Consider the following 20,159-nt stretch of genomic DNA (forward strand, 5'->3'; position numbering starts at 1 on the left):
CCCCAACCACACACACACACAAGACCACCTTCTGTTGAGAGCACCTTATTTCACAAACAAAAGTATGACATATAAATCACAAATGCACTAGTACAATTAAGCAGTTGAATGATGTATGTTTTAACATGTTTTTCAACTTTAACATGAAAACTATGATTTTTATGTACTTGGACATATAACACTCTAAAAACATGTATTCTTATGGTTTTGTACACCAACAATATTGAATTAAGGTAAGAAACATATGCAATTTTAATAGAAACTAAATTTGTAAATATCAAGAAAAATCGTAAAATCTGAGATCTTTGTTGGATATGGTCTCTCCCCAAAGTTCGTAGACTCAATGAATAGTCATTTCTCCTATCTTTTGCATGTCTTGTTTTCCATGCTCCCTCAAAACCCTGATCTTTCACTTCTTCATTCTCATTCGCTATACCGCCTCCCATGCCTTCTTTCTCCTCAGATTCGTCGCTTCCGCACTGTTAGATGTATATATCTGTATATTGTAGTTTCCCCATATGTTAGGGGGCTTTCTGCATATGTGCACATGTACATGTACTATATATTGTGGCCTTTGGCCCCTGGTAATACAACAAGCATATTACCTAACATGGTATCAGAGCCGAAACTGGTTCTCTAAATTTTCCCGACGTTGCTTGTTCGTCGCCCTTCGTCTCTCCGCTCCCGTCGCCTTTCGTCTCTCCGCTGCTTCCCTGTGCCGGCCCGCGCCGGATCTCCTGCTCTTGGCCCGACGCCTGCTCGCCCCCGCTCGGCCGATCTTGGCCCGAAGCTATCTTGGCCCGACGCCTCCTGCTCCGCTCCGCTCGATCCGATCCAGGCGCCAGGCCCGACGCCTCCTGCTCCGCTCCGCTCGATCCGATCCAGGCGCCAGGCCCGACGCCTCCTGCTCCGCTCCGCTCGATCCGATCCAGGCGCCAGGCCCGACGCCCTCCATCGATCCGGCCGCCCGACGCCCTGCATCGATCGCTGCCCGCCCGCCTGCTCCGATTTCCCTGCTACCTGCATCGATCGCTGCCCGCCCGCCCGTCCCGCGCGTTGGCTCTGCTCCAATTTCCCTGCTCCCTCCCTGGCTGCCGCGTCCTCCTGCTCTCCAATCGACCCGAGATCGATTTCCTTGCGTGGCCGTGAGTTGACTTCGGCTGAGGTAAAAAAAAAAAGGAAAAAAAAGGAAAAAAAAGAAAAAAAAAAGAGCTATGTCTTCCTCGGGCTATGTTGCGATCCCTCGCTGCCCGGTGATTTTCGATGGCGCGAATTACCCTGATTTCGCTGCCTTTATGCGCGTCCACATGCGCGGTCTTCGTCTTTGGGGTGTGCTTTCGGCGAGGTCTCTGTCCGCCGCGCCCTGTTGCTCCTACGGTGCTGTTGCACCGCCACTGTTGCCCTTGCCCCCGATGCTACTCGGGCGGATAAGGATGCAGCCAAGAGTGCTGATGACATCTGCTCCGGCTGATTATGACCGGAAGGTCCGGGACCACTCTCTCGCCGTTGCGACTTACCGGCTGGATCTAGCCGAGTACACTCGGTGGATTGATGAGGATGCTCGTGATGCTCGCTGTTCTCACCTCCGAGTGTTCCGCCTCGATGTCTTGCTGAGTTTATGGGTCTTCCCACCGGCTCGCTGCTCGGTGGGCTTTTCTTCGTCGGCGCTATCGGCCGTGCGGGGATGCTCTCTACCTGTCCGTGGTCCGCCGGAGCATGCCCTTCAACGGGGTGATTCTACTATTGATGAGTTCTACACTCGAGTGCTTGCTATTTGGCGCCGACTTGATTCTCTCCGTACAGCTGTGTGTGCCACCTGTCCCTGTTTGTCCGACGTGCGCGCGGATCCGGAGTTTCGGCGCGTTTTTGAGTTCTTGTCGCGGCTCCGTAAGGAGTTTGAGCCGCGCCGGGCCCAGCTGCTTGCCCGTGGTCGTGTTCCGCTCTCTGAGGTCCTTGCTGAGCTTCGTGCTGAGGAGACTCGTCTTCGTGGTGCTGGTCTTCTTGAGGTTTCCTCTGTTCTTGCTGCTCGTGGTCCTCCTGTGCCGTCTGCTCGTGGACCTCCTATGTCGCCGGCTTCGTTGCGGCCTCCGGCACAGCCGATACTTCCTACTCCTCCGTTCCAGGGTCAGCGTCAGCCCCAGCAGCCTCGTGGCTCGACATCACCTCCTTGCACCTACCGTGGCGGGCCTGGCCACACTATCTCTACTTGCCTGGAAGAGGGATCCCAGCTTACGCCCGCCGCATCTTACTCGTCGTCGAGCTGGTTTTTCGGGATCTTCACGTTGTTGCGCTATCCGATCGGGACATTATCCGTGGTCTTCGTGGTCTGCTCGGCTGGTACGGGCTCTTCCTCGACGGAGTGCTGCCGGTTCCGTGCCTGGCTCTTCTGGCACCGCGCGACCACCATCTTCCACACAGTCAGGTACGTCATCCCCGTGGTATCTGGATTCTGGAGCTTCTTTTCATATGACCTCTGCGTCTTCTATTCTTTCTGCTCTTCGCTCTCTTGTTTCGTCTGTTCGTGTTATCACGACTGGTGGTACCTCTCTCCCTGTTTCCAGTCGAGGCACCCTTTCTACTACCTCTTTCTACGTTCCCGATGTTTCTCATGTTCCTAGTCTTAAGATGAACCTCGTTTTCCGCTAGTCGGCTCATCGATTCTGATTGTCGCGTCATTCTTGACGCTGATTCTTGTGCTGTTCAGGACCGCCGTACACAGCCCTGGTTGGAGCTGGCCCTCGCAGCCTTGAGTCCCCGGGGCTCTGGGAGTTAGACTGGCTTCGCGTTCCTTCTGCTGCCACTTCATCTGCCAGTTCTCCTGCAGTTGATGCGTCTGTCACTGGATCTTTTCAGCAGTGGCATTATCGGCTGGGTCACCTCTGTGGCTCTCGTTTATCGTCATTAGTTCGTCGTGGTCTTCTGGGGTCTGTCTAAGGAGACGTGTCTTTGCATTTGTGTCAGGGTTGTAGGCTAGGCAAACAGATTCAGCTTCCCTATCCTACTAGTGCGTCTGTATCTCAGCGACCTTTTGATTTAGTTCATTCGGATGTTTGGGTCCGGCTCCCTTTCCTTCGAAAGGGGGTCATCGATACTATATTTTGTTTATTGATGATTTTTCGCGATACACCTGGTTGTTTATTATGCACTCTCGCAGTGAGGTGCTTTCTATTTATCAGCGTTTTGCAGCCATGGTTCGTACTCAATATTCCACGCCTATTCGTGTGTTTCGTGCTGACTCTGCAGGAGAGTATAACTCCCGAAGCACTCGCGTGTTGTTCTTGCTGAGCGAGGCACCCTTGCCCAATTCTCATGTCCCGCGCCCATGCTCAAAATGGTGTCGCCGAGCGTAAGCATCGTCATATTCTTGAGACTACCCGTGCTATGATGATTGCTTCCTCTCTTCCGCCGCATTTACGGGCTGAGGCTGTCGCTACGTCGACTTACCTCATTAACATTCAGCCTTCTGCTGCCCTTCAAGGTGGCATTCCTCTCGAGCGTCTTTCTGGTTGCTCTCCAGATTACTCGACACTTCGTTTATTTGGTTGTGTTTGCTATGTTCTTCTCCCTCCTCGCGATCGCACCAAGCTGACCGCTCGATCCGTTGAGTGTGTTTTTCTCGGATACAGTGATGAGCATAAGGGCTAACGCTGTTGGGACCCCGTTGGTCGTCGGATGCGCATCTCTCGTGATGTCACGTTTGATGAGACGCGTCCCTTCTATCCTCGTCCCACCTCGGGTACTTACCCGGTGGATGATATCTCTTTTCTTGTTTTTTCGGATGCACCCCCTGCTATCCCGTCTCCTCCCCCTCCTAGTCCTGATGCGCCCCCTTCGGCACCATCCTCTCCTCCATCTAGTCCACCTAGTACTCCTCGTTCTTCGACTTCGGATCCTTCTGATGCTGTCCCTTCTTCCGCTTCTTCTGATGAGTTGTCCTCTGCTGATGACCTTCCCCCTTCACAGACTCGAGCGCAGCATGATTTCTTACTCTCCAAACTCAGTGTTGTGGATCCACCATGAGTTTGAGGGGGGGTGTTAGATGTATATATCTATATATTATAGTTTCCCCATATGTTAGGGGGCTTTCTGCATATGTGCACCTGTACATGTACTATATATTGTGGCCTTTGGCCCTCTGGTAATACAGCAAGCATATTACCTAACACGTACCATTGTTGGTGTCACCATTCTACCTGAGCATGCACGGACGGAAAAAACCCTACCACAACAAGGTGCCCTGCAAATACGAGCGGGCAAACCTAGCCCACAAATCAGTGAAAGACACATTTTCCTTGTCTCTAGATTGATAACCTCAATATTGGTGAACGATAATCGTAACTCTCGTTGGAAATTTATGGAAACTACCTTTATACAAATCAATGTTTTTATTTGGCACGCGTGGGGACAAATTATTTTACATAAGACAATCTAGCTCAGCGGAACTTTCATGTGAGCAAGAACAAGATGCTTTGTGACAAGGACAAAACGATTCTGCACTTGTTTATTTATGCCCTTTTGGATAGTTTTTGTTTGAAAATTGGCTAATGGATCATTGAAAATCCTAATGCCAAATTTGGGTGTAAGTTTGTGCTTTACATAAGGCAATTTAAAATTGTCACAATGATCTTGTTTTAACAAAAGAAAAAAGATCATTGTACGTCATTTACGTACATTCAAAAAAGAAAAGTCATGCTATAGCATTGGCGTACTCTTAAAAAAATAGAAAAAAAAAACAGTACCTCATCTGTTGCAAGTTAATCGTATGACTACTGATAAAATCCGGTTGGGTGAGTGTGTGCGCGTATGTATGAGCGTCTTTGATTGTACTGTGTTTCGCAAAAAAAAAAAAAAAATCCGCTTGTGGTCAGGACTTTAGCGTGCAGAGGTGTGGGCTTCCTCTAGACTCTGGGTGGAGTGTCTTGTAGACGATTTAGCTTTATTCAACAAATTTGTGTGGCAATCTGACAATATGGTTGATGTTACCTAAATGTGACATGTAATCTCTGTTGTTGGGCTCCTCTGCCCCCGTGCTTTTCTAAGTTTATTTTCTTTGCAAGATTCGACATTTTGCAATATACTACCTCCATTCCAAGACTTAAAGTTTTTTTTTTTGAAAAAGTTAAAGCAACTAAAGTTTGATCAAAATTTTAGAATAATCTATCAATAAATATAATATTTTGTAGATAGCACATGAAAATATATTTCATTATCTATCTAATAATATTAATTTTGTATTTGACATATTAATGATTTTTTTATAAAAACTTAGTCGAATTTAACATAGTTTGACTTTCTGAAAAAAAATATAGGCCTTAAATCTTGGGATGAAGGTAGTAAGATTTAAAGATGATCGTGCACAATTACATATTTTCTAAGTTTCCCCCCTACACTTTATTTTCCAAGGAAACTCCTTTTAATTATACTCCCTCTGTTTTAATGAATAAGGCTCAAAACATTCTCTAAGTTTGACCAATGTGACAAATATATAAGCATTTACTATACCAAACCAATATTAGTAGATTCACCTAAAATATATTTTCATAGTAATATTTTTATATATTGTAGATATTTATATTTTCTGTTTCATATTTGATCGATTTGTAAACTTTGACCTTGATTAAATTTGTAAGCCTTATTATTCATCAGAAACGGAGGTAGCATTTGGCTAATAGTATAGTATATTTACATATTATAAAAGTATAAAGTACTATCTCTGTGTCTATAAAAGAATATCAAAAGTTTATTTAGATTTATCTAGTTAATTTTTAGTATATAGATATATCTAAATTTAAATAAATTTTCAACATTTGTTTATAACGGAGGGGGTAATACATACTCCTCGGTCCTAGAATAATCTGCTCAACCTTTTCTCGATACAAATCTATTTTAAATATTTTTAGATGCAAGTGTAGATAAACTTAAGCAGTTTATTTTGAGACGGATGAAGTATGTAATTTAATTTTCAAATCCTAATTTCTCGGCACCTAAACTACACAAACATTTTGTACAAACCAGTCGTATTAGCTAACCACAAAGTCAATAAAATCATCTATCAGGCCGTGGGCTGCGCGGCGGCGAGGTCGGATGGGGAGAGCGTGCCAGAGTGGTCGGCGTCGAGCCTGTGGAACTCCTCTAGGAACTCGGCGATATCCTCCTGGCTAATCTTCCCGAGCTCCTTGAGCTTATACAGCACGAAGTCCGCCGCCCCGACGCGCTGGTCCCCGTCCATGTCGGCCGCCTCCAGGTCCGCGCTCGTCGTCCGCCGCGTGACCACCCACCGCGCGAGCTGCCTCTGCCGCCGCTCCGCGTACAGCTCCGCCACGTACAGGAAGAAGAGCGCCACCACCACCGTGCTCACCGTCACCCACACCACCGCGAACGCGCGCCCGGCCCGGGACGTGAAGCTCCGGTCGCCGTACCCCAGCGTCGTCACCGTGGAGCACACGCAGTAGAAGGCGTCCACGGGCCGCATCCCCTCCACCTTCCACAGGAACAGCGTCCCGGAAGCCACCGAGGCGGCCAGCAGCACCGCGGAGGCGTAGAGCTTGTACCGCGTCCTGTTCGCCGCCTCCGTGGCGCGGAGACGCGCCCGGGCCGGGTAGGCGGCGTTGGCGTGCACGGCGCGGAAGAGGAGCGACTCCTGCTTCTCGACCAGGTAGTCGGCGGACTTGCTGAGGAAGGTGCCGACGACGGCGACGCCGGCGAAGGCGAAGGCGCTGGCGAGGAGCTTGGCGGCGTCGCTGGACGGGACGAGGTCCCCGTAGCCGACGGTGGTCATGGTGACGACGCAGAAGTAGAGGGCGTCGAGCGTGCGGCTGCCGCTGTGGTGCCCGGACATGTGGTCCATGGCGAGGTAGAAGGCGGCGGTGCCGGCGAGGAGGTAGGCCAGGAGGAGGAGACCCACGAGGCGGAAGCTCGGGCGGCCACTCTCGAACACTTTCTTGGCGCTCGCGGTCTTGTCGGCGTTGTCGGGGGAAGGAGGAGCAGGAGGACCAGGATCTTCCGACGCCGCAGGGTCCGAGGATGGCGCCGTCCGGCAGCGCCGGAACCTCTTGACCCCATTCCGCTGCTTCTGTTGAATGTCACCAGCGGCAGCTGTATCGCCGACGCCGTGTAGCAACGGTTGCTGGATGCCATTTGCCGCCATTGAGATTGTAGAGGTTTTGGCCGATAGAGCTGCAGCAGCGAGGCAGATGTCTACAGCAGAGAAAGAGGATATGCTCTGCTCCACGGACTCCGTCTCTCTTTCACGTGTGAGGAGCACAGCCGCACACATGTAACTTGCTCGAGTATTCGACAGATGGGGTATATGTCACGTGGCAGCCTAATACGGTTTTTAGTTGAAGTAAAGTGCACCGGCACTCCTAAAAGTGTCGAGTTTGGGTTACTTTAGCGGAAATGGACGAGACGTTTTTTACCCGAAAGTATATGCTTCTGGTTTTTGAAATATTTTTTAGATAGTTTAACTTTTAAAAAATTCTAAACAAAAAATTGGTGGATGCGTGTTTTAATGCATATGTCTAAATGCACCTATTAAGAAAATGGCAATGCTAGAAATTCTAGAAGTCTCCCAGCTTCCTGCTTGCATGCGTGACACGTGTCTAGTTTTTATTTGAAATTCAAACTTTGCTTCGTCGCACCAAAAATAATGCTATCACAATAATGAAATCTAGCTTTGCACAATCCGGGGGATCCATCTTTTTTACAAATTTTATACATTACAATACAACACCAACAGTAAAACATAGTCATATTTTGCACATGAATTTGAAAGTTGGAAATGATGTAATTTTAAATGTAGTGAAATTATGTTCTGTATTATGTACCTAGAGTTCATTTGGAGTGTATATGCACATGCACAGTAGAAGCAAAATGTTTCTTAGCTATCCAGTTTTAGGTAAAAGTTTTGGCATACCATCTGTCTCCTATACTAAAAATGGTTCTAAGTACATAAATAATGCTTTCACAGAAATGAAACCTTTGCACAATCCGAGGGATCCATTTTTTTTACAAAGTGTATACATTACACTACATCACCACCGTAAAACATATGTTACACTTTCTTCAAAACAAATTAAAAATAACCACCTCAGCCGAAACTAATCACAAAATTCCAATGAAAAGGCTGACCATTTCAACCAAAACCCCAAATGCTCTTCGGAGTATCAACAACTCGAGGTTGAACGCTAGTGCGACCACCCCACGGTAACCGTGGCAGCTTCGTACCCTTCCTTCCCGCCACCGAACCGTATGGCGCCACTGCTCCCCTTCCTCACCCTCCGCTTCCTGTCCATGCTCCCGCCCTTCGCCACCACCTTCTCGCCGGCACCCTTCCGCCCGACACCGCCGGCCTTCTCGAGAAGCCGCACCACCTTAGACTTGCCTGCCACCGCCGCGGAGGCCGCCGCCGTTCTCCCTTTCGCCGTCGCGACCCTGGCGTTCGCCCCGCTCTTCAGGAGGATGTCCACCACGTCCGCGCGCCCTGCCTCGGCAGCGCAGTGCAGCGCCGTGTATCCCTCGGCGTCGGATGCCTCGACGTCGGCGCCGCGCTCGATGAGGTCGCGCACCGTGTCTGCCCGCCCTTTGAACGCGGCGCGCATCAGCGGCGTCCACCCGTGCGCGTCACGCCCTTCCACGGACGCGCCCCCGTCAGCGGCGCGGCGGACGGCCCGGGCCTCACCTTTTCGAGCGGCGGCCAGGATCGCCTCGCCCAGGCCCAAGAAGTCCATGATCCGCCCGTTGTGGCCCTCCTCGGCGGCGGCCTCGTAGGCGGTCTTCCCCTTGGCGTCGCGCACCGAGGCCGTGCCGGCCGCGCCGTGCGCCAGGATGAGCCGCGCGACGGCCTCGTCGCCCCGCCTCGCCGCGGCGTGGAGCGCCGTGCCGCCGTCCGTGCCGCACCTCGCGTCGGCCCTCGCGCCCGCCGCGAGGAGCGTCTTCACCGCGTCGCGGCGTCCGCCCTCAGCTGCCAGCCGCAGAGGATTCTTGCCGTCCCTCCCCGCCGCGTCGATGGATGTGAAAGAGCCGGAGAAGGAAGCAGAGGAGGCGGATGAGCGGGGCGAAGCAGACGCGGGCTTCCCAAGAAGCAGCTTCAGGACATCGTTGTGCCCTGCGGCGGCGGCGACATGGAGCGCGTCGGAGCCGGCGGGCGTGGCGCCGTTGGCGACGAGGAGCTCCGCGATAAGACACTCGCCAGACGCGGCTGCTATCTCGAGGGGAGTCCGGCCGCGGCTGGGCTTGTCGGCGTCGGCGCCATACTCGAGGAGCACCTGCACGATATCCGCGCGTCCGAGGCCGACGGCAAGGTCAAGAAGCGTGTTCCCGGACTCGTCGGCGGCGTCCGCGGCTCGCCACTCGGGGTCGCTGCGGTCGAGCACCTCCCTGAGCGCCTCCACGGCGCCTGCCACGACCAGCCGCGCAGCCACGACGGCACCCACGAAGGACGCCCTGATGCCGCTGTCCACGAACACCTGCTTCTTCCTGGCGGAGAACCACTCCGGGTTCACGGAGTCCAGCGCCGACACGGGCTCCCTGACCGAGGCGCCGGGCGCCACCACGCTGTGCAGCAGGAACGCGTCCTCCCCGCGGCCGCCGCCTCCCCCAGGACCGTCTGGCGCCACCGAGGACAGGTAGAGCACCTCCACGGTGACCGAGGCGAGAGGCGCAAGGATCCCGGTGTGCGGGCGCACGGCGAAGCGGCCCCTCAAGGCCGGCTGCAGCCTGAAGGCGACGGGCATGGTGTGCATCGCGTTGCGCAGCGTCAGCTCCCCCCTCGCCGGCCTGCCGGGCTCCACCCGCACCACCACCTCGTTCGACGGCTCCGGTATCACCAGCCGATCCATCTCTGACTCTCTCTTTCTGCTACCTGCTCTTGCTGCCGCTGTAATACACAGGACTAGCTACTGCATCAATGGCGAGTTGCTGGCTGAGCTCGGGGTGGGGGAAGAAGCCATCAAAGGGAGTGAGACGAGTGCAGGGGTCTTATATTGAACGATGGTTTGGCCGGCGCGGCGTGGAGGCGTGCCACATGGTGGGTGTAAACAACAAGGAGGACTTGTTCTATGTGCTGGCCGCGGCTTGAGGTTGTTTAATGGCGGTTTTGGCGGCATCATAAGATGGAAGCTCGTTTCGTTTCCGCGGGGGCAATGTAGATGCGGTGTTGGGGTTTAGCGGCGGAAACTTCCCGGTGGCCTTGCCCGTCGCTGTCGCTCGTCATTGTGGAAGATCGTTAAGCTAACGATATGATCAAAGCAGATGTGATTGGGTGGTAAAATTTCATAATTTTGTTTTGTGATTTGGAGTCAGTAGCATGTGGCATTTTGACAGCAAGAACAGTTAAATTCCTTTGAGATCATTATTTTTTAATACCACTAGCTCATTTTGTGCCTGCTATGAAGCTAACTAGCACCGCGACTCTCACGCTTGCACGACTAAAAGTTGTTGCATATTGCCATAATCATATTTTCATACAATTAGGCACACTTAAAACTATGCAAAACATTGTAGCCAAATAGAACCATGATTAGGAAAGGCCAACTCGTTAGTTACCATCTATTTTGCATAGCTTCTCAACTAGTTAGTTACCAAGAAGTGAGCATATCTCACTTGGTTAGAAAAGTGAATGTACAACCTCGTTTCGCCGATTTAAGTCTTCAAAACGTAGATTTGGATTTTTATTATCTAAAAAATCATTGTAGGGGCTACCGTATTTTTTAAAACTAATTATTTATGCCATGCATTGGTATTTGATTTGATCGCTATATCGAATAGCCTTTAAAGGATAGAAAACAATTATACTCGATTGATTAATTTTTTGAAGAACATAATTTTATTTTTTATATAAAGAACTGTCATTTACTCTGTGAGGATATGGTAATAACATAAGTGTGTGACACATGCAGGCTAAGGGGATCAATGACTTGTCATGCACAACTAAAAAAAATCATAATGCTTTCGGTGCCTTCTCGATTTTTTTTCACTTATCCTATATTTGGTGTTTATCTTTCTATCAACACTTTTTTTTTTATTTTTTTCTTGAGTAGTCAGTCCTGAACACATTGATTGTTTGCATGTACCTTTTTTTTTGTTCTTTTTATCCACCCGCCTGAGCATATCTTATTGCATTTTTTAGTTGTGCAATGACATGTTTTGATATCTTGGACACATGCTTAGTTGATTGGTAGTTTGGCCATCTAATTAAGACAATGTCCTTATTAGTGCATATTCACTGAAAATTGGTAACACATTATTTCTCGCTAGATTGATTTTGTTAGCCTAGCCGTATTGTTTACACAACCAAAAAGACTTGTTATACTTGAAATCTTGAAAGATTTTTCATACTATCTCACCCACAACATCATCCTATATCTGTGGGATATGCTCGCTTGCATGCGTAGCACATTGCCGTTGATTTGTCCATTCTTATAACCATCTATTTCTTCCCAATAAACATGTAGGGCACTCTAAACCATAGTAAAATTGGTTATGAAGAATGTTGAATCCTCCTTTATGGATATATCTGAGGCATGTTACATTGGCATGGGTCATCTGCACCCACACATTGAAATGTCACAGAATGGAAAATAATTTTTTTATTGCATATTCCATACTTATATTGAACTTCATATGTGACTCTAACTACTATGTTTCATATAAATTTATTCAGGAAGTTGGATTTTTTCAATTAAGTTAAGATTTAGTGAAATAATTTTATTTTTCATATTTCAAAGACCTACTCTAGAGCTTGACTAAAAATCAAATCGCTGATGTTTCTTCTTCTTGAATTTTGGATTTCATATAGATTTGGTACAAATCACATGCTGGTAAACATTCAGTCCAAATAATATTTATTAAATCCTTAAATATTTTCTCATTTAAATTCACTCATTTGTTTCCTAAAATATGATTAAAATGTAAGTCGTTATTTTTATCTTTAATATGGTTTCTTTTTTCTTAATTATACCTCCACACACTTTATAGGTAATGCTTTTAGTTTATTGTTCGCATTGTATGTGCTTGTTCATGTGCGCTATTTCATGGGTGAAAGTGGGATATATATATATTATGATGTTTTTTAAAATCAATTATGAACAGGACCCACCTTTATCTACATGTAGATTGTTGGCGCTTCATATATTTTGATATTTAAAATTCTCGTTATCTCTATTTTTCTGTCTATCATAAAGAAAAAATTGCCATTCTCAACACTAAGCTCTATGTAACGCATATTATGTTTGATAGATGGCAGCTTGTCAAGTTGGTTGAACGGACATAGAAAGCCAAATGTTAGGCAATTTTGTTCTGAAGAATGCAACATCTTCAATTTTTTTCCTGAAAATAGATCTCAACAATTAATTACACAATTTCCTTTGAACTAATCCATAAACAGTAGTTCAAAAAGTTAAGAATTGCATCCCTTGTTGCGATGGTCGAAAAAGGTACCTTGTTAATTCAATTTAGACTTTAGATTTTAAAATACGAAACCGTCAAAATACAATAATTGTATTAAGATGCTGATAACATTGATGATGTCTGCAGATGCACACTGTCCGGATCCGTGCTGATGCTAATTTTTTGGGATCAGATTACTACCGGGATCCAGTCTGGACTGCTGCTCTTGTTTTTTTATCGGATTGCCACTGATGGTTGCTATACCTTTTTCTATTATTATTATACGTTAACTCAAATCTATGCCATTATAATTTGGGCTCCGACATGATCAATGGACCAAATAATTTTGCGTAAGCTGACAATTCTGGTGGCCGTAGATAGATATTGCCTCCTTTCCAATGAATGTTGTTGAAGGATAGAGAGGGAGAGAGATTGGCGGAATATGATGGATGTTGTATTGAGTCTCATGGACGAGTATATATAGGAGTACAAGGGACCGATTTGGAGTAGAGGACAAGAAACAAATCTATCCCTACCTAATCTATCCCTAACCATACGTATAACAAATATATCTCTAACACTCCCCCGCAGTCTTAGCGGTAGTGACGTGAACAACAGTAGCGTCGCGGACGGTCAGACTGGAGATAAACCGAAGTGGACCCCAGAAGGCTGACACTCCCCCGCAGTCACAGCGGGAGCGTCGTGGACGGAGTTGCGTCGCGGATGCTTGGACTGTAGAGGAAGCTGGTGAGGCGCAGGCGAGGTGGTAGCCCTTGTGCCGATGTCGAGGGAGCCGAGAGCGTTGGGTGGTGCAACCTTGGTCGGGGTAGCCGCGCGAGGGGATGCCGTGGTCGATGTCGTCGTCGGGTGCCGGTGTCGAGGTAGCCGCACATGAAGCCGCAAGCGCATAGTGCGCGAGGAGAGTGACGGAGACGCGTCGAGGCAGTCGTGGAGATGGTCGATGCCGAAGTCGATGCAGTCTGAGCCGTCGAGGATGAGGTGCGGCCCTAGTTTTGCCAGAACCAGGCGCACGTCGGGGACGAAGGCATACTTCGGTTTTGCCAGAACCGAGTACACATAGAAGAAGTCGGTGACGTGGTCGAGGCAGTCGTAGAGGCGATGCCGAAGAAGACGTTGTCGAAGCCGATGAAGACGAGACGTCCGACGCGAGTTTGCCAGACTCGGGAACGTGTCGGGGACGAAGGCACTTCCGGTGTTGCCAGTACCGGGCATGCGAGGGTAGGGAACATTACAAAGTGCGCGCCATGTCGGAGTAGACTAGTAGAGGAGGTCTCGATGACGGGTGTCGGAGAAGAGGAGCAGGTGGTGTAGTCGGGGAAGAGGCGAGTCTCGACGACGGGTGTCGGAGTAGAGTAGCAGGTGACATAGTCGGGGAAGAGGCGAGGACGCGCGGCGGCGAAGCTGTAGTGTACGAAGACGTAGAAGGCGGCGAACCCAGCGGTGACCGGGGGTGGTCAAGCTAGACGCCTAGACGGGCGTTGCGGTGGTCGGCGAGCCCGGCGCGACTCGAAGAGGTTGGCGAGCCCGGCGGCGACACGGGGTGGGGGCGCGGCGGCGGTACACGAAGTAGGCGAGGAAGACCCGGCGGCGTGACGAAGACCATGCGCGGATGGAGGCGACCCGCGCCGAAGGGGCGGCGCTGTGGTGGCCTCGGACATCGACGCGCGGGGACGGCGAAGGCGACCGCGTGCGGCGACGCCACGGCCCGAGGGGCTGGCGTAGCTGCAGGGCGCGAGTCGGTGCAGCGGCGGGACGCCACCGCGGCGATGTACACGCCTCGAAGGCGCATCGTTGGCTAGCGGCGTGGACCAAAGGCGGCTGCGCTGCGACCCGAAGGGGCGACGCAGCGGCAGCCCGTAGCTCGATCGGTGGTAGGCGCGTGCTCGGGGACGTGCTTGGCGAGAGACGTGCGCGCGGTCGGTTGATCAGACCGACGGCGGCGCTGTACGCGCCATGGCGTGGACGACGTGCCGCGGATTGGAGTCGTTGGCGACGTTGTCGGTGATGTCCCGGGCGATGACGGCGAAGACGGACCGGCGATGGAGACCGCGCGGGCGAGACAGCCTGCTGCGTCGCACGTAGGCGTCCCGTGTGTGACGCGTGTGGCCGTGCCGCGCGGTTGATGAACATGGTCGGTATAGATCGATGCCGTTGTCGGAGTAGAGGCGCGCGGTGACGGCGGCGGTGGGCGACTCAATCCGATCTATGATCGGTAAACCAAAAAAGAAAACGCCGGTCGAGCGACCGGCGGAGCAAAAAGAAAACCAATCTACGGATTGGAAAAAAAAAGACTCGAGGGCAGCGGATCAACGGATCAGCCGACGAACCCTCATACGGGTTGCGCGGCCCCCGGAGTAGATCATGGAGATCGACCTCCCCGGGGGCGGCGCGGCGCGGAAACTTTGCGGCGGCTAGGTCAAGGAGCGTGCCGCTCTGATACCATGTAGAAGGATAGAGAGGGAGAGAGATTGGCGGAATATGATGGATGTTGTATTGAGTCTCATGGACGAGTATATATAGGAGTACAAGGGACCGATTTGGAGTAGAGGACAAGAAACAAATCTATCCCTACCTAATCTATCCCTAACCATACGTATAACAAATATATCTCTAACAAATGTAAGTCATATAAATTTAATCTAAAGTCAAAACATACTAAGTTTGACAGAAAAATGAAAAGAAAATACCAACATCCACAATATTAAGTAAATACATTATTAAAACATGCTTTATATTGAATCTATAGATATTGATTTGGTATGTTCCATGTTCATATTTTTTCTTTAACACTGATCCAACTTAGATGATGTTTTGCATTTTGACAAAATCTATGCATCTTATTCTTTGGAAGGGAGGGAGTAGAAGTTTATTATTACTCCAGTGTAGTGTTAACTGTTAACTAACAGCATTCCTGAAGAGACTAGATTACAACTGCCATTCAGTTCGTTCAGAGTCTGAATTCCACAAAAGGATATATAGCTATCTTTTTGGGAGAACAAATTAGTGCAATTTTTTTTCGTAATGGCTGATGCTTATGGTCCAGATTACATGCCCGGAGCCTGAAGGGTGAATTCATTATTACACTGACCTTGTCCTGTGAGTGAGATCCCTGTTCCTGAACTGTTTAACCCATTGTGGAAAACTAAAATCAGACTGCAGTAAATCGTTGCTATGTCATAATCAATCATGTCACTGTAATGCATCTAGGCCAACCTTGCAGTTTCTTGCCTGTCTATTTTGATGATCAACAACCCAACCGATATTCTGAATTTGAGACCGTCTTTAATTTATGCCATGACAGCAACAGACAAGACCAGTCTACCTGTGCATAGTATTTCCATGGAAATCCTCACAAGTAATTTTTTTAATGTTCAGTAGTAATGTTTCATGGGACTCCCCACCTCTGTAAATAAAACACTAATGCATTTCTTGGACTGTCCTGCCTCTTGTTTCTTACTCAGAAAATGACACCAAAATGACAAAAAAATGTACTTAGCTTGCTGCGAAAACTTCCGTATAGGACACTACAATGTCTTTGTCAGAAACCTTGCGTTTGTCATACTAACCACCCTTATGTGGACAGGCTAATACAAACCGCTTGTCGTGAACGTATCACTCATGTGGATTAATTAGCGTTAATTACCCAACACATTGCTAACCTCACCAACGTGTAGTCAAATTACTCAGCCCTTGGGGAAATTAAGGTCTTATGTGCTGTAAATTGCTTTGGTTGCTTCTTCTTTCCTAACTCCATATACAAGGTAGGTTTTATTTTCCTTGTAGCTCCAGCGAAGAGATTGGCATTTACAGTAGGGTGGAAGGACACATGTTTATCTGCAATCCTATCTCTAACCTTAACTTTTTTGCAAGGTAAGTACAATATTTTCCTGTCATCGTTAGATGCATCACTTATCTGATAGATGGTTCTTGCTCTTTCTGCTAAGACTGATTAGACACCATATTTACCGATGAATTAGTCCACGCACCCTTTTTGGCTCAGTATCTTTCTTTGTCTTGAAAAGTTTATGATGCTCTAACCAATTGCAGAAGACTGGGTAACCTGATAAGGTTGGCGTAGTCTCCAGATACCGTCCGGATGTGGCCTGAATTGGTAAACCAGTAAGGTACAAAGACCTCAGTTATTTGTATGTTAGGAAGAATGGTCGAACTAGTGGCCGTCCATGTGAAGTTGATACTTGATAGTGTAGTGATAACAAATCTTCTCACGGGATCCCATTGGGAGGTTAAAGATCTTATGGTACAAAATGAGAATTCAGTTGTCAGTCGCATGTTCGAAAAAACAAAAGAATTCAGTAGTAAGTAGTAGTGTTCAAGGAAAAAAAAGGGAATTCAGTAGTCAGTACATCATTGCAGCCAACATTCAGGATAAATTGCTATACAGCCAGCGTTAACTGAATTTTCCGCTTAGAGTATACACAACCTTAAATACATCATTCCGCAACTGGTTTCTGTTGTACATATGCTCAATAATCTCCAAGCTGACCTTTAAGAAGGACAGCTTAAGAACTCTCAAGTTCAACAAAGTACAAGCAGTCAACTACTAAACGACTCCCAGGTCTAGGTCTATATGAATCAGGGCACAAGCCTATTGGCCACTAAGATTTTGCTACTGATCTCCAGCACATTCCATAATTGGCTAACTTAGCTGCACGCCATCAGCAGCGGAGCCAGTCACTGACGTTGAGATCATGAAGCTGCCCTGACATTCAGACATATGGAGCGTTTCCTCTTCCCCGCATCGGCCTCTCGCTGTCGCGATTGATGATAGACGACAGTGTCATTTTCGGACATCCCGTATATCCGTACTAGCTGCGCACTGACATTTCAGGCAGCTGTTAACCATCAGAGGATGATGCAGCTGGAGTACGGCTAATCGCAGCTTAATTTGGTGCTAGTCATGCTGAGCGAAAGGGAGCATCACAGCTAAACCGCGAGGATAGATGCTAATTTTTTTCATGGATTTACACGTCGCTGCTCTGTAATCTTCACTCACTCCTAATCATTGTAAGGCCAGTTTATGCTATGCGTCATAGCTGTTGCCTGTCCAGCTACGGTAATATTGTGTCCTGTCACTGCGTATCTAATTATCTGGGTATCCAGCACCATTTCACCACACTTCGTTCGATGCAACATGTTGTCTTTTCTCTTGTTCATCCGATGAGACGGAAGTTATTTTTACCTATTTGCCATTAGTTTTTTAAACATAAACCAGTTAGTATTTGCCATTAGTTACATGAAAGGGAGTAAACTGCTGCACCATATATCATATCTTTGGTTGCCCAAATACCACGTTTGTACTTTGTAGTATCTGCTACAGATCCTAGGACTCCAGGATTGGTGTGCAGGACAGCTGCAGGTAAGCAGGAAAACTAATCATCAGCATGGTTCTCTCACATTCCAAAAAAAAAAGGTTCTCTCACAGACTCTTGTTTGTGGTTCCAAATGTAACGCATTCGTGAACAGTTATACATTCTTGCACTACAGCTTACACAAGTAGTCAAGTACTAACAACGAACGCATGATTATGTTTAGGCCTGACATGATGATTGATTGATTGAAGTGCCTTGTTTGATATGTTTGGTTCATGTGATCAATGGCTGTTGTGGAATTCAATTTTGTTCTTTTATTTGTAAAATGAATACCATGATTGTATAAATAAACCAGAAAATAAAACGAAAGATCGAACCTGCAGCCAAACTTCGGAGAGAAAGCAATGCACCAGACAGCTTATGAAACTGAATTGAGGAAAACACCGACCACTGCTTGGACTATTTTTCTGAAGATGTCTCATGTCCACACAAAAGGGGGCACTTATAGGAAGCAAATTTGGCGCAGATAAGAATTTTTTAAATATTTGAAAATTATACTTCTATGTTTCAAAAAATTATCAACTTCATTTCATGAATACATCACTAGTAGAAAAAGGGGCTTTAGTCCCGGTTCATAAGGGGCTTTAGTCCCGGTTGTGCAACCGAGACTAAAGCCCACCCCCTTTAATCCCGGTTGCTTACGAATCGGGACTAAAGGTCCATCCACGTGGGCTGGGCAAAAATGCCTCCAGGTGAAAAAAAATATTTTATTTTTTCTAATGTTTTTTCACTCTTTTTTTCTATTTTTTTCAGAATTTCTATTATTTCACTTATTTGCATAGTTTAGTCTCTAACTACACTTATCTATAGTCAAATTACTTACTCGTGGTCAAACTTTCCGCTCGGTCACCCATCCTCCCACTACTCTAGTACTAGTACGCTTAACTTCCAAGTTCCATCCCGTCCCGTATCCAAGTGCTTTGTGCGCATGTATGTGATACTAGTATCATATCAATCCTATTAACATGTTGGTCGATGTCACATTTCTTTATTGTTTGAATTTCAAATAATTCTTTTAATAAACAAAAGTAATGATGTAATAATAATCTTGAATAAATAAATAAACATTAACTTTTTAATTTGCATTATTTTTAAATTTTGAAATTTTTTAAATATTTATATTTTTGCCAAACCTAAAGCCTAAAAATTTGAAAATCTAAAAGTTGGGTAAAAGTAATAGTAATATTTATGCAGGATGCAACTATTAATTTTAATTTTTTAAAAAATAAAAAATATATAAAATCCGTAATTTATAGCAAAAACTAAAATCTTCCTGCTTTCATATTTTCATTTGGAATTTTGAGAATCTAAAAATTAGCTAACCGGGTAAACCCAAATTGATGAAAAAAGCTAGGCAATAAACTTATACATATCAACATATACTACCTTCTGAAATCAATGGACATATAACTACGTATATTTTACTACTCGTTATCATTTGTTTAGACTCGGTCAGTCAATAGTCGAGGCGTCTTAAAATGAGCTCTTGTCTGATCATCTTTCCCATGTCGTCCTAATTTGGTTACTTACATCTTTAAAAACTGAAGGCGATGGTGGATGTCGGGACGGTGGCCCGGAAAGGTGGCTGCAAGCCGAGGCAGCATCATCAGAAGCGTGGCGACCATCGCTCTATGTGGCAGAGTAGTGGTCATGTGACGAATCAGTGGTGGCACTGATTCGACACCATATGGCCTCGTTTTTTTCATTTCTCTGTCTTTTCTTTTCGTTTCATGATGTAGTTTTATCGGGCGACATGCTTAACCTTCCCTCTGCTGATCAATGAAATGTCAACATTTGTTGGATCTTAAAAAAAACTAAGGCAGTAAACCAACCTTTTATCATTTTCCGTCTTCGGCTTTGTGACACTCTTAGCTGTTGTGCAGCTTTCAATTAAAGATCAGAACTACACCAACCACATTTACTACATATGTATCTTACAAAAGCAGTCTCTGTTCTCACGGATACATGATATCCCCTCACACTGCTTGAGATCTGCTTCAACCGCATAACCGAGTGAGATGCCGTCTCCTCGTCTGATGCTCAATAGTAGAATTATGTTATCTAGAGATGAGAGGTCTCAGGAACTGACCGTTTCCTTATGTATCAAACACTGTAAGAATATATTTAACGCTACGCTCAGCCACACAACAAAGCTGTTCTGCTTTAGAGTTCTAAAGACGACAGCATACCAGCACCTATGCGATACTGGCAGGACCGTGCTTCATGCATGTTTAGTAGGGAACTACAACTGATTGTCTCTGATGACAGAGAATGGTCTATCAAACTATCAAAGTGTGTCGACCGGATGAAAGCTCTTGATTTGCTCGGATCAGGCAGCGACGGAACCTATTGGTATCATTC

The 20,159-nt window shown here is 47.2% G+C and overlaps 2 protein-coding genes across 2 annotated transcripts; both read right to left on the reverse strand.

The window, feature by feature from the left end:
* Positions 1-5,992: 5,992 nt before the first annotated feature.
* LOC124700082 (two pore potassium channel b-like) lies at positions 5,993-7,227 on the reverse strand. The gene has a single exon (XM_047232270.1). The coding sequence runs from the start codon at positions 7,145-7,147 to the stop codon at positions 6,053-6,055; it is 1,095 nt and encodes a 364-aa protein (XP_047088226.1). The 5' UTR covers positions 7,148-7,227; the 3' UTR covers positions 5,993-6,052.
* A 752-nt stretch (positions 7,228-7,979) lies between these two features.
* LOC124700083 (protein VAPYRIN-like) lies at positions 7,980-10,117 on the reverse strand. The gene has a single exon (XM_047232271.1). It carries the CDS (start codon positions 9,837-9,839, stop codon positions 8,187-8,189), a length of 1,653 nt encoding a protein of 550 aa, XP_047088227.1. The 5' UTR covers positions 9,840-10,117; the 3' UTR covers positions 7,980-8,186.
* Positions 10,118-20,159: the final 10,042 nt, after the last annotated feature.

Source organism: Lolium rigidum, chromosome 3, assembly GCF_022539505.1.
Source record: "Lolium rigidum isolate FL_2022 chromosome 3, APGP_CSIRO_Lrig_0.1, whole genome shotgun sequence".
NCBI lineage: Eukaryota > Viridiplantae > Streptophyta > Magnoliopsida > Poales > Poaceae > Lolium > Lolium rigidum.